Consider the following 20280-nt stretch of genomic DNA (forward strand, 5'->3'; position numbering starts at 1 on the left):
TATCTTTTAAAAAGAGAGCTGGGAGTGCACTTTGTGTTGACCTTTGGTTATTTATTTAGAGAACTGGAAAGCAGAGAGGGACGCAGAGCAGAGGTGACACATGAGAAGAGCGTGCTAGGATTACAACAAAAACAGCAGAGACATGGTGTTCCAACAAGACATGCAGGAGTTTATATTGCTTAGTTAAGGAAGCTTGTTGTTTTAATACCAACACAATTTTTGTGCTTCTAACATTTTTACTTCTAGAACAACAGAGGCGAGTGACACAGATATGACACAGACTTTTACGCTGGTTCAGTCTGATCATACATCATCTCTTTATAGGTGACCTACTCACAAGAAACTGATTCTAACATGGATGACTCCAAGTGTCGAAAACGGGTCTCATACAGAAGGAAATCCTCCACAGGTCAGCGTGATGCACAAAAGCACTACTGTTGGTGGTTTTAAATGGGAAACCCTGTTTATTTTGCATCTGGATAACCAGCACACATGCTGTTTACTGTTTACTGTTACCATAGCAGTGCCATTTATTCAGCCAGCTAACACCTCAGACCTGCTGCACCCTCATTTAAATATTCCTCAGAAACATGCTGCCAAAACTGATACATACCATGGATGGCATTATCTTGGCCTCCAGTAAGGTAAGTTATAAGGAGCAGTGCCTAAAAGTCGTTCCTGACCATGTAACAAGTCTCTAGTAACAACTTTAAAATGCAGAATATTGAAAAAATTAGAAATGGCTCTGCACAGAAAGTCCACATTAGCTAGTCTTCCTTTGCTTTTTGTAAAATCCAGAAAACCCATTTAAAATCCTCATAGAATCCATCTGATCTTTCAGGCCCTCTATCTTAAACACCTCATAGTACCATGTTATCCTTACAGAGCACTCTTCAATACGCCTGCACGGCTTACTTGTGGTTCCCGCAGTTTCTAAAAGTAGAAGGGGAGGCAGAGCCTTCAACTATAAGGCGTTTCTCCTCTGTGGAAACGGCTTCCAGTTTGGGTTCAGGAGACAGACAGTGTCATAAAGCTTATAATTAGGATTGGATCAGGTGCCTGAACCATTTTTAGTTATTCAGGTTTTAGATGTGTCCTTGATCCAACACAGCTGACTTAAATGGCTAAATTACCTCCTCAACATATCTTGAAGTTCTCCAGAGGACTGGTTTAAATGATTCAGGTGTGTTGACCCAGGGTGAGATCTAAAACCTGCAGGACACTGGACCTGGAGGCCTGGGGTTCGACACCCCTGGGCTATAGGCTTGGACTTCCAGAAGATTGTGTGTGTTTGTTTTGTCTTGTTACCTGCTTGTTGTTGTTGGTGGTTGCTGTTTGTTCATCTTGTCTTTCTCCTTATGACTCACCTGGCCTCAGCAGGTGACAGCACCTACCTGAGCCTGGCTATGCGGTAAATGTCTTCCTGTTAAAACAGAGTTTTCCTAATACTCCTGCCCTGTCCTTCCTCACCGGGGATTGTCAGATTAATGACAGAGTAATGTGAACATTCTCTCAGTTTTAATTTATTTACTTTCATTTGATCAACTTCTGAAAACTTAGTCATAAATGTTACATATAAAATTTGACAATCACCTTAAACTGTAAGTCTAAAGTCTGCAAATTCTTTTCACTGTTTTAGACACAGATCTGTTTGGACTTGTGTAAAAGAGAGACACACAGCATGTAAATCTGCCAAATCAAATATGGAACTACCTGCTGAGGTGACCCTTGTGAGTAAGGGAGCATCTGAAAGTAGCTTTTATTAATAATTAACAGTGAGCCTTTCATCCGAGCAACAGCAGCTGCAATTATGGATCTTATGACTAAATGACCAAAGTTTGGGTATTGAATTGTCAGCATAATTTGAGAGAAATGATCTCCAAAACCACTGTTACACTCTCTGTTTAGCCTTATTTCATGTTTTTTTTTTCTGTGACTGATGTTTCACATACCTGTACCTATCACAGAGACTCACATTCAAATGAAGTCATTTTCCTATACATGTACCTGTGCACAGAGCCTAGGTGGAGCTGAGTGTGAAGCCTTTCTCAGACCTATTTTTAGCACATCTATATTGTATTCAGAAAGATTCCAGCATTTTTTTAAGTGGATTGAAACCACATTTGGACATTTCTAGAGAAGTGTGTCAGTGTGGATGCTAAAGTCAGTTTACAAAGCGTCTTTTGTCATGCAAAACACAGGACGCAAAGGACAAGGTACACATGCAGAGCTGCTTACTTATTACACTGTTACCATAGCAACTCATTCAGATAGCCGGGCGACATGTAGACACACAAATCCAATCTGATCACTTAACCAAATAACAGTATTGAAACTGTGCCTTAAAAGGAAGACAGCAGGCAAATCAGAGTTGCCTGATGTCTTAGCAAAGCATGTGACCTCCCTGTGTCAGGTCAGAAACTCATGAGGGCTAATGAGAATGAATTTTGGGTGATGTGTTTTTCAATGCTTTGGATGTGTTGAATGTCTTCAAGAATTCAACATTTAGTTATCACACGGTGGCCTTTTGGCACACCGTCCACTCTGTAGGAAGTCATGGTGACCTTAGCTGCGAATTCGGTTTTTCCTACAAACATTTTTGATTCTCAGGACAGTATTTTAAATAAACAGGTCTACGCAACGATGCCTCCAGGTGGTGTTTGAGTTACACTGAAGCCCACTGATGCTCCATTTAACTTGCCAAAGCTGCGCTTCCTCATTCCTAGCCCCTTCTCATGAATGTGTGCTGACTCAAGTGCAATGACAGCCTCAATGTTAATAAAAGGGGAGGTTTATAAAATAAAAAAAGCTTATTTTCAGAAAAGATACTTTAATAAAGAATGTTTTCTTACAGTTAGGCTGGGTTATATTAGGTTTCTTTGTGCAGTCATGCTCAATCATACAAACTGAAAGCAATTCTCTGAACCTTCCTATTTGCACTGTTAATGCATTGTGAAAGTGCTCGGCACTGACAAGCTGGACTTGTTTTGTACTTTTCTGAAGCTCACGCATGACAGAATTTAAAATACAGAGAAGTCTAAACAATTTCATTAAACTACATTAATTAATCCATCTTTTGTCACTGTCACTGGCAACAACATACAAAAAGAGAACCTCAACAATCTGACAGACCATTTTAACAGGAAGAGGCCTCTGGCTGAACCAGGCTCAGGGAGGTGCAGCCATATGTTGACTGGTTGGAGTGAGGGGGAAGAGATGAGTGGAAAGAAGAGCACAGAGAGGCTACAAACAACAAATGGGGAAAATGGGGGGAGGTGAGAATAGATAAGTGCTCAGTGCATCTCCCAGCAGAGCCTATAGTAGCATAACTTGTTTGGATATCCAGATCCAGACTTATATGGGCTCAAAATGTGGTCAAAAATATTTTGTACTTGTAAATCGGTTTTGTACTTGTAAATCAGGATTTGTATGTGTAAAAAAATTTGTGTGTGTGTAAAAAAGATTTGTGTGTGGACTTAGCCAAAAAAAACCCTGCAAGTTACAAGTACGAATTTTGACCCTATTTTTCTTCCTTTCATCTGATTGGTCAATGTCATGTCAATCACAAATGTAACAATCCAATCAGAGAAGTCCCTATATTAAACACGTAGACCTGTGACACAAAAATCACCAACTCAGACGACCACAGACTGTTTTCCTTCGTGGTGATGAAGGAAAACTCTGGGTTGGCATGTAAAAGGGCATTTATTCCCTTCAAAGACCTGCAGTTCAAAAAAAGCACCCCTCAGACAGCCAAACCCATCTGTTCTCTGATTGGATTGTTACATTTGTGATTGACATGACATTGACCAATCAGATGAAAGGAAGAAAAATAGGGTCAAAATTCGTACTTGTAACTTGCAGGGTTTTTTTTGGCTAAGTCCACACACAAATCTTTTTTACACATACAAATCTTTTTTACACACACAAATTTTTTTTACACATACAAATCCTGATTTACAAGTACAAAATCGATTTACAAGTACAAAATATTTATGACCTCATTTTGAGCCCATAGACTTACTCATAACCTGTAGGAAAAAGAAGAGTTTAAAGCTTAATATGAAAAGTAGGGAGCATGTCTGTCTCTTAAATCCAAACTGGGAGCTAGTTTCACAGAAAAGAGATCCAGTAGCTGAAGGCGCTGCCTCCTAGTCGACTGTAAAATAAAATACACAAACAAGTCTGCAGTATGAGAGTGAAGAGCTCTTCTGGCAACAGTTGATACTAAGAGATTTTAAAAATATAATGCTTCATCATCATTCAGTACTTCGTACGTGAAGTGGAATATCTTTAATTTAATCTAATTGGTCACCATGGTTACGAGTCCTCTGTCACTGGTGTCACCATCTCACAGTATAACACAAGTAGGGACAGAGAAAGTAGCTAATGGTCCATTTCACAGACTAGCAGCTGGCATATCTTGCCTGCATCCATCAGGTGTGAAGATTTAGACCTCATTTCAGTTTGGAATGAAAAGCTCATGTTCACTATTCATTACTGCTGAACAAGCTAGCCTTGTAAACACACATTTGGAACACATTATGATATAATGCACAACATTAACAGGCTAGATTGTGCTTTAACATTGTTTGTCCTCACTTTAATCCCAAAGCAAGACACGTGCTACTGTTGTCAGATAACAAAGGCAACCCCCACATCCCCAGAGGAAGTCAGTGTTCCCCCAGCAGGTTTTCTGACTGCACTTTGTGCCCGTAGGCTCCCACAACCAGGACAACAAGGAGACTGCGGTCACCTACTGCAACACAAAGCAGACGAGGCAGATCTATGCTTCCTCGGCAGCTGAGAAGAGGAGAGAGTCTGCTGAGGAGGGAGAGGATGATGAGGATGAGGAGGAAGAGGAAGGCAGGGAGGAGGAAGAGGAGCAGAGGCCCTTGTGTTCTGGTGTGCTGGGCTACCCGGTGGTAAGGGACCACGCCCTGGGCCTTGGGTTGAACAGTGCTTCCAGTACACAGGCTGGAGACAACGCACAGAACCAGGAATACAAAGGTGACAGAGATGTCAGATGTATTTGTTCCTACAAATGAAGAGGTTTTTTTTTTATCTCTCCATCAAGTAACAAGAGATTAGTCTTTATTTCTTTCCTGTCATTCAAATAAATGTTTTTTTCTAACAAAAACCAAGTGGATAAAACACTAAAGAAACATCTGAGAAATTACTGACATTGTTCAAATACACAGTTTCCTGTAAATCTGGGGGTTTTTTCCCTGTAAAGGTTGACACCAGAATAAGTAATTAACTTAGAAGTTCATTTTCAAGAATTCAAAAAACCCCAGTTAAAAAAGCCTGAGGGGAGGATTGTCACATCTATTAAAAATCCCAAAAAGGATTATGTGTCATGTTGAAACCTAAAACCAACTCAGTAATAAAATGTAAGAGGATTTTATCCAGCACTTGGCTCGGGACACCCCTTGTGACTGTAGGTTCGGGCCAAACTGAAGGATCTGTTGGAAACATGTTGTTAATGTGAATGTTGTTAATAGGACTGTACCGGCTGTAAAGGCGCAGCAAACCGATACAGAATCCTCCTATGCATTCCAATGCAGATGCAGCTTCCACATAAACAGCTGCATCTGACTTCATTTGATCTGCACTCTCAGTAGTCAGCTGCAGTCACCTTAAATCCTCCATAAATTGGTTTAGTATAAACACACGCACAGGGCGCTCCTGCATTTTAACTGTAAGTCAAACTCAGCAGGATTCCACACTGACGTGGGAAATCTGTGTCAGTGTGTTGGTTTGATAATATCCCACAATTCAGATGTTACAGCTGTAAGAGGATTTGTTCTGGAGAGCAGAGTGATATTGATTCTTACAAACTGGCGAGAGAAATGCACAGGAAATGTCAATTTAATCTCTAGCAGAAACCCAAAAGAGAGGCAGGAAAATCCCACTGAGGTTGTGATGCAAGCTGGGGTCAGATGGGTGTTTTCCTCTCCAGTGTAAATGTCAGGAATCAGAAGGTGGTAAGCTGCTCGGAGCTCAGTAAAGCTAAATGATGAGAGGGCACAGCACATACAGTGCTTTCCCTGAGAAACCATTCTAATAACACAGATCGTTTCTTGTGCACGCGTGTGTATGCGTATTCATCTCTGCTTGCATGTCTTTCCCTCCAGAGCTCCACCCTGACGAGTGGGTGCATCAGCATCCCGGTGAGGCTGCGGAGGAGTCTGCTCACTGCCAGGAAACACCAGCCAGGGAGGATGACAGTGACACAGAGCTCACCTATGGAGAGGTGGAGCAACGTCTAGACTTGCTACAGCAGCACCTCAACAGGTGCGCAAGGGCAAAGGGGAAGGGTTTTGAAACAGCTTGTTGGTCATGTCAAACCAAAAGACTGTAAATGCTCTTTGTATCGTCAACACTCAGGATTACGTTGATACAGAGGCTTCAGGCAACTTTAGCGGCTAAACTCAATAGTGAATTTCTAAATGCAATATAGCAACAGCAGCAGGAAAAGACCAGTTTATCAGTCAATGCTGGAGCTGAAGCTGAACGTCCCTGCAAAAGTCTGCTGAGCAGAATGGAACATGATGTCAGTCCTAAACACGTTACTATCTACATATATAAGTATATATAGCATAAGTATTTTTTTTTTCATTTTTCATTTCATTTATCATTAATCACCCAAACATGCTGCACATCCTTTCCAACTCAAGCGCTCTGCCTAGCCAGTCAGTAAAAGTCCTTTTCGCCTTCATTAGTGCCTAGGATCACATAGAAGTCACTGCAAGCCTTCTGTCTCCATTCTTCAACTCTCTGACTACTCAACTAATTCTTAGCTAACCTATTTCTTTGAATACATTCCTGCACTTCTCCATTTCCCCACCAAGTACACCAAACAGCTTCTTGGCAACTGTTTGGTGTACTTTAGCTGTACTTTCCCACTCATCGGTAACACTTCCCTACAAACCAGAGCAGGTCTCTCTCCCTGAACTGTGCATACGATTCTTTCATCCTCAGCTTTATTTGTACTTGCTTCCTCTTCTTAATATACAGTAATTTCCTATAGACTACCGTCTGACACTAACTAGCGACATTCTCCCCTGACATAACTTTGCAGTCTTCTCTTTCGGATTCCCCTTCTGCATAAGATGTAATTCACCTGTGTTTAACTTCCTTCATTCTTAGATCACCCTATGTTTCTCCCTTTGTGTTTACAGCCATTTCTGTCCATTTCACAAAATCCACTACCATCTGTCTTTCTCGATTTCTCACTATAGCTATACAGCATGCCCTCATCACCTCTGTTCCTTTCATCTACATGTCTATTGACATCCACTCCAATCACCACTCTTTCGCCCATGGGAACAGTCTCTACTGCTTCATCCAACTTACTCTAGAATTCTTTCTTCTAACTGACATATTCAACCTGTGACACTGACAACATTCAGCATCACCCCTTAAATTTCTGGGTTCAAACTCATGATTCTGTCTGCAACCCTCTTCACGGTCACATTATTCACATACTTTTCCTTCAAGTTGACCCCCTTCTCCATTTCTCTTCCTATGTAGACCACGCATTTTGATCTCTTCTACTTTTTTTGCATTGTTGAAACCACTCATAGCTCATTTTTATACCAGAAAGCTAGCTTTCTCAGTTAATCCCATAAAAACTATAACACATCCTTTTTCTGGGGAGCAACTGCCAAATCACGGATGTCCTGTTTTTAAATAAAGGAACAAAGAAAAAAGCACCAATATGTAAACTTTCAGGCTTTTTTCACATTTTGAACAGTTTTGGTTAAAACTTAAACTAATCTATTGGTCAGTACTACTGGCCAATCAGATTTACCATCACTAGTCAATGTTACAGGAGCTAAATCAGTGGAATGCTATTTCAGGATTTTTCAGGCACTTAACCTTTGGATTACTAAAGACACCTCTGGGATCATGTTTGACTCAATTTTCTATAATAGGCTTTGTATTTTTCAGCAGCTTCTTTGAGAGCTAGCCATGTGAATCACATAATTCTGCCTATAATTGGCTAAAACTTGCATACACATTTTAGGCCAGACACCCACTGCAGCTGTGTTAATGCAGAGAGTGGACCATGTGAGCAGCTGGTGTGATTCTGGGCTGGTGCACTGATACAGATGAGGGGGAGGAAGACAGTTAGCGACTGTCTATTTATAGCGCAGAGCCACAAGATACAGACAAATTGCAAGGGTTTCGACGTCATCCTACGAGGTTTGGTTTGTGGAAGTCACAGTAAAGTTGCCAATTGAAGGAGATGGCATTTGTTAGCAACTGTCTCGCAAATCTCACATGAAGTAATGAATTGAAGGGTGGAACTACTTGAGTTTCTTCAATATTCTGCTCACTGCCTCTCGGTAGAAATTCTGGTCTCATCACTGCTGATTACCTTTCAGCCATTTATGCTGATTCAGTTGATGGGCAGGCTTGGCCACCGCACTACCAACCCTCATTTCCCCTCACAGCAGAACCGAGACAAAGTGTTTACTTCCACTCTGTCCTCTGGGTGAAAAAAACCCCCACTCACCTGACAAAGTACCAATGTGCTCGAGTCTGCACTGGAAAGCTTCTGTTTTGCTCGCTGTGTTTACTGACTCTCTTTATTTTGTACTGAAGGACAGAAAAGGAGTGTGTAAGCAGGGGGAAAAGAGGTGATTCATCACCTAACACCCTGTGGCTCATGATGTAACTTGGTGCATAAGGTGATGCAGCGATCTCCAGGAGAAATGAAAAACAGTTCATTTTTATAGAGGATTTTATACTTTCAAGTGCAGATATCACAGAATCAGGTTCAAAATTGGCACAACAGTGAGGGAACTGAGCACTGGGAGCACTTCTTCATTATCTACTACTTCACATTTCCACTTCATTTTGGAGGGAATTACTAGACTTTTTACTAGCGAATATCTTTAGCACACAACTCAGAATATTTGAATTATCTTTCCTTATTTATTGCTGGTGAAATCTTTAATGCATCAATACATGCACACACTACATGTGTTCGGTCACACCTTTGAGAATTCCTCATCTTCCTGAAGGCTCTGCATTTGAGCAGGATCATACTACCGGGAAACTCTTGATTGTCCTTACTATATGAAGGAAGCTTTAAAGCTCCCTCTAGTGTTCCATCCATGGTACTGCACTAAACTGTGGTATGCTTTTTCTGTCTGCATATTTATTGTATAACAGTCCACACACTGCATAACTTACACTCTGCAAAACAGTTGAAATTTACACAAATACATTTTTTAAAATCCTGGTAGTAAACTGCACTACTGATACACTGATACTATTACTGCAGACGTTGGGGATTTAGTAAGAGCACTTTAGTTCTCTATCATATCAAGACTATCTCTCCACTCCGTTACATATTCCATATGTATGGGGTATAACCCCCACATATAGAACCATTTGATTCATGTTACAGCAGCTTATGGGTGAATGAACATGGTGCAATAAAAGTACTTTTAGAAGTACGTCTGAAGGTTCTCAGTCATCCAGGTCATCGTAGTCTAAGGAGCTTGGAGAGAAGATTTAAACCCAGTGGGGGATACTCCCACTAGGTTTAAATCTGGGACTCTCCACCATTTGACCCTTAGAACTGAAGAAGCTTCTCGGATGAGAGGTGAAACGTCTTCAAGGAACTTAAAGAAGTCCAGACGCTTTTAGAAGTACATTTTTCCAAACATTTACATTTACTTACATTTATTTAAATTTACTTAGGTAGAGTTAGGGGTTACCACTTTCTATAGAGTCTTGCTAATTACCTATTAATTTTGTTTGACACCCCTGATGTCGAGCATCAAAAATGGGGGAACTCCAGGCCTCAAGAGCTGGTGTCCCCACGGGTTTTAGATATCACCCTGGATCAACACAACTGAATCAAGCGATTAGTTCATTATCAGGCCTCTGGAGAACTTCAAGACATGTTGAGGAGGTAATTTCGCCATTTAAATCAGCTGGGCTGGATCAAGGACACATCTAAAACCCTGCAGGACACAGGCCCTTGAGGCCTGGAGTTCCCCTCCCCTGATGTAAACAATCAACTATCAAGGCTCATTGTTACTTTGTTGAAGTGAACTTTTGTTCTGCTAATATATTTCCTTCAGATGTGTTTTCTCTAATGAAACACAAAGATCTACAGCATCCAAAATGGAACCACTGTCATGCTGCTTTTCAGTTTATTTCATGTTTTGTGGCCATCAGACTTGAGTCCCAGATGACTGCAGACATCCAGGCTATCCTGCAGCTCCTTCAGAGGCAAACAGCAGCCGGTCCTCCAGCTTATAGCACCGTCACCTCCAGCCCAGAGTACCAGAGGCCAGCCGTCAGGATCCAGCTGGTGTCTGCCATCGATGTGAGCCCTGCTCCATCCCAGCCGCAGGTACAGCAGAAGCTTAATGAGTGGAAACGCTGATTTTCCCTAACACTGCCACGGTTTTCAGCTGGTTGTCACACTGTTTTACAATAGCTTTGGCTCCGTTTTTGTGGTAAATTTCAAATCTGTATAATCTTAAGATTCTTGTTGATGAATTCCAATCATAGTTTTTGTGTTGTTTGGGGTTTTTTTGTAATTATTATATAATTAAATAACAGTTACCAAAAGTCAAACCAAATAGCAACTACCTTACCAAAAAGAGCTTAAAGGGGTCATTTCCTCTACATTTACTTAATGTTTACTTAAAGCAAAGATTACACAGTACAAAACCTGCTGTTCATGTTACAGTCCCTCCATCACAGGTCAGCAAGGAAAACATCAGTTAGGAATTATTTTCGAGCATAGTAGAGCAAACTGGTTAGCTGTGATGGAGCTCTGCGTTACACAAATCAGAGAACACCAGTGGATTTTGCCCGTCATCACTCAGCGTGCTGCTGTTGTAAAGTTGGAGCAGCTTGCCCTTCAAAATAATATTAAATATTGATCTTTTATTCCATTAAATCCAGTTTGATTTATTTGTGGCAGCAGTTCACAGTTCACGGTCCTTTTACATTTGAAGGTAAATAGCCTGAAATGTTATAAGATTTATTAATAATACTATCCTTATGAACCAGCAATCTCCTGTGACGAGCATCAGAAGCGTTTGTTTTCAAAAGGCCACATTGACTTTTTTGCACTATTGCACTTTCTTGTTTAAATCGAGCAGGATGGACTCATTTCAGTCATTCGCCATGAGATCTACTAACTGTTCTTTGTTTTTGTTTTGTTTGTTTTTTAGTTTTTAGTTTTAGGACATCAGGAGCCTGATTAGGAAGCTCCATGTGCCAGTTCTGAACCTCAAGCCATATTTTGCCCTTGTGTGTCCTATGAGTAAAGCACTGGTGATGGTGGGGAGGAAGAATTCCTTTTTTTTTTTTTTTTTTAAAAACAGGATAAACCTCCCAGGAGGACCAGGTTCAGGAGAGGGCAGCCATCAGGTGACGTAAAAAACAAGAGAGAGAAAACAGGAGCAGAAAGTCAACAAACAGAACGAATCACAGAGAGTAGAAAAAGTTAATGGCATGCAGTAGTGGCATATAAATAAAGAGGCTACTGGACAGCAAATAAAATTTTTCATCTCCTGTTATTATAGGTTTTGTATTATAGGTGGATATTTATGAAAGCAGTGTTGAAATAGTGCGGGAGAGCACATATATGGAAGGACAAAATTCACAGTAAAATTTAAATTTAATTTAATTTTTATTATTTATTATTTATTAAAACTAATAAGAAAGTGAGATAAAGCCTTGGAAAGAACTACCAAAAACCACTCCTACGTTGACCGGCTGTCAGGGGTTTATATCATGTGATAGAAAGTCGCTTGCTGTGTGTAGTCTTTCTTTAATTTCTGTGGATTTCCACTGTACTGTTCCATCCCCAGAGCCCCGGCTCAGAGAGAGCCCTGAACACATCCAAAGAAACCTCCCCAGTCCTTCTCCATGCAGAGACTCATCCCAATGGGGACTTAGCTGGACTGCTTGAGAATAACACCAACACTGAGCAGAGAGACATCCTAGACTCAGCAGAGCAGCAGCACCACCAACATCCACTGAATTTCCCATCAAGCCGGCAAGCCTCTCTACCAGATGTCCCCAGCAGCTCAGGAATGTTGGGACTCCACAGGCCAGTCTCCGACCCGGGGCTTCCAGGGATGTAGCCCCCACCCCCCACTCCAAACCCTTCGACAATGACTGAAGGTTATTTCTAAAGCTTGACTCAGGGTTTAAGAAAGAGACTAAATATGCAAAGGTTAAAAGAAACTGTAGACTTTCTTCCATTCCTTTTGAGAAAACCCCCTAGCTCCCTCCTCCGTCCCTGCCCTGTGCTCCAATTTAGATGTATAAAATCCATTTATACAGAGGTATTTATACACTATATTACTTCCACGTGTAAAGTCATCATCTACCATGTACATAGTTGAAATAGAACACTGCCAGCAACTCAAGGCACCTAATGTGCTCTTCCGAAAAGATATGCATGATTTTTTTTTTCTCATGTCTTCTGTTGCATGTTCCTCACACACAGTGCAAACCACCATTCATTCAGGGGTGGCCTCAGCATGCTCACAGACTGCACACAGACTGTAGCTTTCCACTCTCATTTTCCACCACTCTTCCCTCCTCACAGGGAACAAAGCTACTTGAAACTCTTTCCAAGGCATTTCTAAACTTAGCACAAAAAGTATGGAAATTTGTGTTTGGTCAATTATTTCTTTGTTGTAATAATCCTTCTTGCTAATAAATGTTATACTGTTGGAACGCTTGTTTATTTCCCTTTAAATAGTGCCACATTTGTAAGGAAAATGCATTTGTGGGTTGAGCAGCAGTGTTGAGCAAGTGGGTTGAAACTATGAAAAACACACCAAACCAGCTTATCTGTTGTCTTGTTTGGTGTTATTTATTGAATTAAATGACTGAAGTGCGAAGAAACAAGAAACATTGACAATTTGTTCATTATAAAACAGGGGCCTCGCCTTCCACCTCCTCCTCATCCTAGTCACCAGCTTGGTAGCACAGTGCTGTGCGCTGGTGTCCCATTTTATAACCACCATTTGACCCAAGTCAGCCAAAGTGGTTGTGTTGGTCACAGAATAAGCTGTTTGGCAAGCAACCACATACTTAACTTTGCTGCTCAACCCACAAATGCATTTTCCTTACAAATGTGGCACCATTTAAGGGGAAATAAACAATCACTGATACAATTAGCCAAACACAAACTTCCTTACTTTTTGTGCTAAGTTTATATTTCACTCCACAGCTTTCAAGCTCCAAATAAATTGGTGCAGTCGCATATTGGCAAGGAGAGCTGTCTGTATGTTTAGCGTGCCTAATGTACACCACATTGCCATGACATATGAAAAACCAGTTATTCAGCCCCTATTACAGGATGTAATATTAGAGTGTGTAGAGGCTGCTCTGATGTCCCATAGCACAATGACAACTTTGTCAGTCTTTGAAAGCAATAATGATGTAATGATGAGGAGCCACAGTGGATTTTCTGGTATGTTTCTAGAGTTAAATACATTCTGGAAATAATTATCTATGAGCTGAAGAACATAGCGTTTGTGCTGTGGATGAATTTACTTGTATAGAGCAAACCTGATGTAAAGCTTCACACATTTCAGCTCACTTTAATTATTAGAAACAAACAAAAATTAAGACCACAACATGAAGATGATTAACACCCTGAGGAAGTCAAAAACATGAAGGACATTTATGTCAAGGCTGTTTGGACAAGTTTTTTTTCTGTGATGGTTTACAGTGTGAAGCACAGCTCACTGTCTGCTTGTCCTATTCTATTTTGGTAGTGATCAACGAGACACTGACAAAAGTCAGCATGAATCTTTGATGGCTGTTTGTGACAGAAAGTTCACAAAATGTATTGTTTTTTCCAGTCTTTTCAGGCTAATTCACCAACAATAATTCCTGTAGCTTATTAAGCTAGTCCATTTACAAAACACACACACACACACACACACACACACAAATCCAACTTTTACCAGTAGCCAAATATATAAACCATGAATATGCATGAAAAAGCCGGACAAAGGATGAGTCAAACACTTCAGAACATGCGTACACATGGTTTTCTCAGAGTAAGTCAAGCTTGACTTGCTGACATGGAGATCAGTAATAATGTGATGGAAATAAAACAAAAGAAAGTGTCCCGGAGCTTACATTTCTTATTATTTAATTATTATCACACTGTAGAAAACAGTGGGTGGAGATTGTGGTGTGACCAAAATTACTGCAACCTTGGGATCTTATTGCCTCTGAAATAGTTGTTTCGAAGATAGGACCAGGTCTGTGAACACTACTGCAGTTATCTGTGAGGAATTAGTCAAAACTGCTAATCTGTTGCACAGAAAGTAAATAGAAATTCACATTAGCTACGGTATGTAGATTCAGAGTCCAGCCAGAACATTATGTTTTTAAAACAGAAATTCCTCCATAAATTGTTTTTGCAATATAGCAGAATAACTGCAAAATGACAGGCTCTGATACAGGAATATAATCAGTATACAACTAGCAGCAACCAGTTGAGTCGAGTGGGCTGTTGCAGAGACTCATCACAGGAGAGTTGCTCATATTGACACGTTGCCTCATTGCAACATGTTTGTAGTCTGACTTTATTCCTAACTTAGCAATTATATGCAAACCTTTGCCAATTTGTGTGAGAGGATCAGTCCACATTTCCTGTTTGGAGATGGGTCGCTGCCCTATTTGAAGCTTGAAGGTGCTTCACGATTCAGTGCAATCACAGGGCAACCAAGGTTGTTGCCCTATTTACACTCTAGCGTGACTGAGCAACACTAAATCTGGTAAATGCTTTTGATGTGGGAGCTATAAATAACAATAATAGTGTGTAGTGGTTATACATAAGGATCGGGCTTATTGGAGGACCTTATTGATGCCTTGGTATTCTTTTTTTTTTTTTTTAACCCTTGCACCTGCTGCCCTTTGCTTTACACATACAGAGCTCTAGCTTCTGCTGATCTGTTTCTGATTGTAGAACTGAGACCAACAGAACACAGTTCCCACAAGTGAGTGTTTCACACAAGATCCAGAGTTTTTGTATACAAAAGATCAGTGACAGGATTGGCTAAATACATTCATGGTTTAAGAAGGTAATTTTCCTAATACACATGCCCGGTTCATACAAGAAGAAAAGAATATGTGTACACATTTCACTTTTTGTGCACACATACATGATTTCTTATGAATTATCTGTATCTGGATACATCAGATAAAGTGGACTTTGCGTTTACACCTATTCAAATTCATCTTAACTTGGTATTATTCTTTCAAACGAAGAGCTCCATTTGTCATTTTGTCACAGAAAATGAATGTTTTAGAAATAATTAAAACTCCTAAACTGATTTCCTTGACATAAAAGTCCTTCAAGTGTTTGAGAATGAGACTGCTTGACAGGAACCAGCGTCCCAAATTGTCTTGAAAGCTGGAAGGAACTGCTGGAGGCTTGTTTCATTCAGTTGCATGCTTTACGTCTTCCATTATACTCCTAAAATAACATTGCCTATGTGAACGTTAACAAAGCATGATGATTAAACAATCATCTTAAACAAGGTTTATTTCATGTATTTTATGCTGAGGACAGAGCTCAGCCTCCAAACGGCCTTAGCTTTATTCGCCTGCTCTAGCCTTTACAAACATCAGTCCGACACACCAAAAATCTGCTTATCCACAAATGTAAATGTACCAAACCATTTTAGATTAGACTGCATTATGAGAATTAGTCCTTTTAGTTTTCTAACTACATAAAGTCCAGCACAAGCTCGTGTATTGCATGGAGACTGCACTTGAAACAATTATAAAAAGGTCTGCGTGACACGTATTGATCTGTAATTACAGCACACGACTCATCCGCAGAGACTTGGAAATAACAGTTACATCTATTTTTCTAAAACAAAGTATTAATTTGCCATTATTTTTCTATGTACCTTGTTTGTTTCCAAAAGCCCTGCTCTCGGTTGGAATGCTGTGGACTACTGCTGGGACGATGATGATGATTAATGTCAGGCGTAGCCTCTCAATGTAGCAAGCAGAGATGGGCAACACTGAAGGCGATGTGTTGCACAGAGTTTGTCTTGATTTTTTGCACATTGATTTGATGATTTTTTCCCCCCAGTTTTTACTTGGACCTTTCTCTCTGATCATTTGGTATGTTGAAACAAGCAAGTTCAAACCCAGAACTTCGCTGTTCTCTGAAGAGAGCCTGGCTTGCATTTGATCCTTTGACTCCAAACCACTCAATAATACATGTAGACGTGATCAAAAACTTGGTGAGATATGAGAGAAATGATGAAATCAGATTTATCCTTCCAGAAGAACCAAGTGGTAAGATAATACACAATTAACATGGGTGAGATTAAAGATCTTTACAGGACGATACAAATGTTTCCTGCTTTTTTTGGATAAGCTTTCTTTCTCAAGCACATGTGTAGAACAAAACTTGACATGTCCAACACCTGAAGAGGCATCTAATGAACTTTCTTGGGATTTGCAGACTTTTGCACAGAGATTAGAAAACTTGCTGTACTCGATATGTCACTTTTTAAATCTAGTGCTGTTCACAATTGTTTTTATGCATTTTTTTAAATGTTTGCCACTGTATTTTATACAATGCAACACTTAACAGCTAATTTGAATGTTTCTGTTAACTATATTTAAAGAAATAAAGTGTATTGTGTAAATAGACTTGGGGGGCGGGGATTCGCAGTTGTATAAATAAATAAACAGAATGCTTGCTGATTAAAAGTCGTTATTCTGATTTTCCAAAAATGCTGTCAATGGACGAAGGGGAAAAGCTGAAACATTCCCAGCTGGAAAATCTCAAACACATGAACATTTTTGAACAGACTGCAGATCTCACTCTACTTTTCGAACACACAGTCATCACTGACTGCTTGGTAAATTTAATTTATATGCATCTGGTTTTGTAAATTGTATAAAACAGGGGTATACATCAGATTGGGGAAATGAGAAAACAGCAACTGACAAAATCCATTACTGTCAAACATTTAATATAAAAAGCAAATGAACATGTTCTTTGTAACAACAATCAATCGTGACTCGTGATGCACTTCCTGTAAGTCCAACAAAAGGTGTTTGGAGCGTACATTCAGAAAGTCTAATGGCACATCAGAGCATCTTTTTAACAGCGATACGTTGTTAGCATATCTTACAATTTCTGTTAAAACAGGTGTTTGGTTATTGAATAAAATCTCTTGGAAATCATCCTAAATAAAAAATGTATTTTTGAAGTCCAAATCCAAAAAGGTGTTTATGATGAAGCCCTTTAAAGCCACTACATGCAGATTTTATGAGATTACATTTTTTTTAATAAACTTAAAAGATTATAATATTTGTGCCCTTATTTTGAAAGACAAACATTTCTATTACAGGCTTTAAAATATTGCCCTTCAATGCTGATTTATAATATGTGTGTACATCTTCAGCACATCCCTGTGTAAAATACACAATTAATGCATTATAGTAAGCATTACAAGCAGTGGGTGAATTTTCTGTTGCTGCACAGTCTTAGTATACTGGCCTTCCCTTGCATTCCCGTGAGACAATAATCCAGAATTAGGTTCTGATTGGCACACAAACAGCTTGCCCTCGTGGATTGGGACAGACGACAGCACTTAGATGGCCATTGTGCACAGGATAAACTGTCAACAAGAGGGGGAAGAGTGGTAAATGTGGTCATCCACAACAACTCAACAGGAAATGCTTTTTAAAGCTACAGCAAGATGCTAGCAAACCCCCAACTGCTGCAGGATCCCACAGCTTGCAAACACGTCCTGGGCCCTCTGCACAGCGTGCTTTTGTTTGTCATGCTGAGAACATTTCACACCGTGGGTGTACAGGTGTGCAAGGACAAAACCTCTATGATAGTTTCTCGGAGCCCTGTCAGTGCAACGGAAAAGCTCCAGAGCGATAAAGGGTATAGGTGAGGAGGGGACTATCACTGTAGTTCTTAAGTTTTCTACACATTGCTTGAAAGAAGTGCATATGAAAAAGCAAGTCAGATATAGTGAGATCAGGTTTAAGTTAGGGCTGCTCAATTAATCGAATTTTAATCACGATTACGATCTGGGCTTTCAACGATCATTAAAAATGACTGAGCCGATTATTAGCCCCTCCCTCGTGCTTTACTCTCGCGCTGCTCCGTGTGGCAAATCAAGCGCACCTCTCTGCACTTCCAACACCTGTCACAACAATTAAGAAGACCCGAGGGAAGCTCGGGTCTAAGCAGAAGTTATTTGGGGAGGAGAGTGACTGGCGTTGGTTGAAAAGAGAGGTAAAAAAAACAAACAAAACTTCAGCAGTGTGGAAACATTATGGGTTCTACTTGACGTGGATCAAGTAGACATAGTGTGTAAACTTTGCTACAGCGTCGTAGCTGCGCCACAGAGCAACACTGCAAAGTTCACTAAACGTAGATGTTTACATTTTTCATTTATTTCTTATATTGCAAACATTTGCACTGTTATCAGTATTTGCACACTATTTTATATTATTTTTTAAAGTCATTATTCAATACATTGTTATTGTTAACCCTTTAAATCCCTGTAGAACCGGAACAGCGTAAGCTAGCGCAATAATTTGTTTTGCATATGAAACCGGAGGAGTTGTACTTACATCTTATGCCATCAGCTTCCTTCCACATAAAGCTTTGCAAAAATTGCATAAAAAGCGCTTGCAGGAACAAAAACATAATATTCCAGAAACACGCTTTGCCGATCCGATCAGCTGTTCGTAACACTTCCCACAATGAAAAAGATGTCAACGCGAACTATCGCATGTCCGCCATTTCCTGTCCGAAACCGGAAGGGACGTCATTTTCATGGAAAATGTTGTTTTTTTACTTGTAGGCCTTAAAAGCCTATACTGGTGTTTTTATAAGTCATGTTTGACTTTTCTGAAGTTGCTGGGATGCTTAGAACTCGAATTGCACTGCTGGAAATAGTTTATTTTGATGCATGTGCTGTTTTCTTTGCAAATTTGCATCATAGGATTGTTTTTTGTTTTTCCTGCAGTATATAAAAATTGCTGTATCTCCAAAATAAAACTATGAAGACACTCAAAATAAATTTACTGTGGTGGGAAACTATTTTTTGCAACTTTTTTGTATTTAAAGTTTTGAGGGATAAACCTCTTAAATTTCCCCAAGTAGAAATATATGTAAAAACAAAAACGATTTTCAATTTTTTTGTAGTTTATTGCACTTTTTTTGTAATTAATGTAATTACTATGGACTTAATGCATACATATTATTAAAATATGGGCTATAACAGTTGTATTGATGTATAGCAACTTGAAATGCTCCCAAAAATGGCACTACAACATGTAAAAATAAATAAATAAATAAAAAATAAAAATAAAAAAAATAATATAAGCTCTGGCGGACTTGGTTCTATGGTAGGTCTTAAAGGGTTAAATTAATATCGTCAAATAATCGAGATCTCAATTTCAGTGAAAATAATCGTGATTATCATTTTTGCCATAATCGAGCAGCCCTAGTTTAAATGGATCTTTAACCTTGTAACTTTCTACTGTTAAGTTTACGTTGTGCTTATATAAGAATAGTGCACCAAACTCACAACCGATGAAAAATGTCTATAATGCTGGCCAAATCCTGCCTATTCATGTCTGCAAAGGGCTTAACTTGGACTGTGATATGGCCATGACTGGGGATTAGGACAGGAAAATAAATAAATAAAATAGAGTAAGACTGGAGAAATCTTTTTTTCCTGCATGGGTAACACAGGTGTTTGGAACACCACAAACACAGCAACCAGGTGATCTGAGCAGATTCGGGCAGAGCTAAATTGGAACACCAGACATAAAAAATACTTACATCATCATATTGGAAGGTGACAGATCCCTGCTGCATGACATCTCTCTGCCTGAAGTTGTCTGTAACAGGCAGAGTAAGATCAGGGTCACGATTTCGATAAAACTAATTTCTTGCTGCTTCGTGACTCAGACGTAAGGATGGAGCAAAGTAGAACATTGCAGCACACTACAGCGAACAGCAGGGGAATACAGGTGAAATGAAAGCCATGTCTGCGTTTGCAATGGCTGATCACTGAACATGTCAGACCTTGTCTGTCTTCTCATACCTGTGAGAGCTCGGAGTTTCACACAGCAGGCCACATAGTCATCGAAGAAGACCCTGCCCCCTTTGTTGTATCGCTTGAGAATAGCATTCAGGGCCTGTGGACTGATGCGGTAGCCTTAAAAATAAAATAAAAAAAAGGAACTGTTCAAACTGTA

The 20280-nt window shown here is 39.8% G+C and overlaps 2 protein-coding genes across 8 annotated transcripts in view; one reads left to right on the forward strand and one right to left on the reverse strand.

The window, feature by feature from the left end:
* The window catches only part of kcnh7 (potassium channel, voltage gated eag related subfamily H, member 7), a 76911-nt gene extending 60159 nt beyond the window's left edge, over positions 1-16752 (forward strand). For 5 of the 6 annotated variants that reach the window (XM_014340432.2, XM_005943391.3, XM_014340433.2 and 2 more), the window contains 5 exons: positions 325-409; positions 4720-5010; positions 6138-6297; positions 10204-10381; positions 11856-16752. In XM_014340432.2, coding sequence (XP_014195918.1) covers positions 325-409; positions 4720-5010; positions 6138-6297; positions 10204-10381; positions 11856-12131 — 990 coding nt within the window. In that variant the 3' untranslated portion in view covers positions 12132-16752. Of the gene's footprint in view, positions 1-324; positions 410-4719; positions 5011-6137; positions 6298-10203; positions 10382-11213; positions 11360-11855 lie in introns of those variants that run through there. The other variant, XM_042228937.1, reaches the window with a different exon arrangement.
* A 249-nt stretch (positions 16753-17001) lies between these two features.
* Positions 17002-20280, reverse strand: part of gca (grancalcin) — a 13719-nt gene continuing 10440 nt past the window's right edge. For both annotated transcript variants that reach the window (XM_042228939.1, XM_005943390.2), the window contains exons 6-8: positions 20127-20240; positions 19862-19920; positions 17002-17669 (exon numbers count right to left, since the gene is read on the reverse strand). In XM_042228939.1, coding sequence (XP_042084873.1) covers positions 17643-17669; positions 19862-19920; positions 20127-20240 — 200 coding nt within the window. In that variant the 3' untranslated portion in view covers positions 17002-17642. The remainder of the gene's footprint in view (positions 17670-19861; positions 19921-20126; positions 20241-20280) is intronic.

This window comes from Haplochromis burtoni, unplaced genomic scaffold (genome assembly GCF_018398535.1).
Source record: "Haplochromis burtoni strain Fernald_Lab_line unplaced genomic scaffold, NCSU_Asbu1 Contig_368, whole genome shotgun sequence".
NCBI lineage: Eukaryota > Metazoa > Chordata > Actinopteri > Cichliformes > Cichlidae > Haplochromis > Haplochromis burtoni.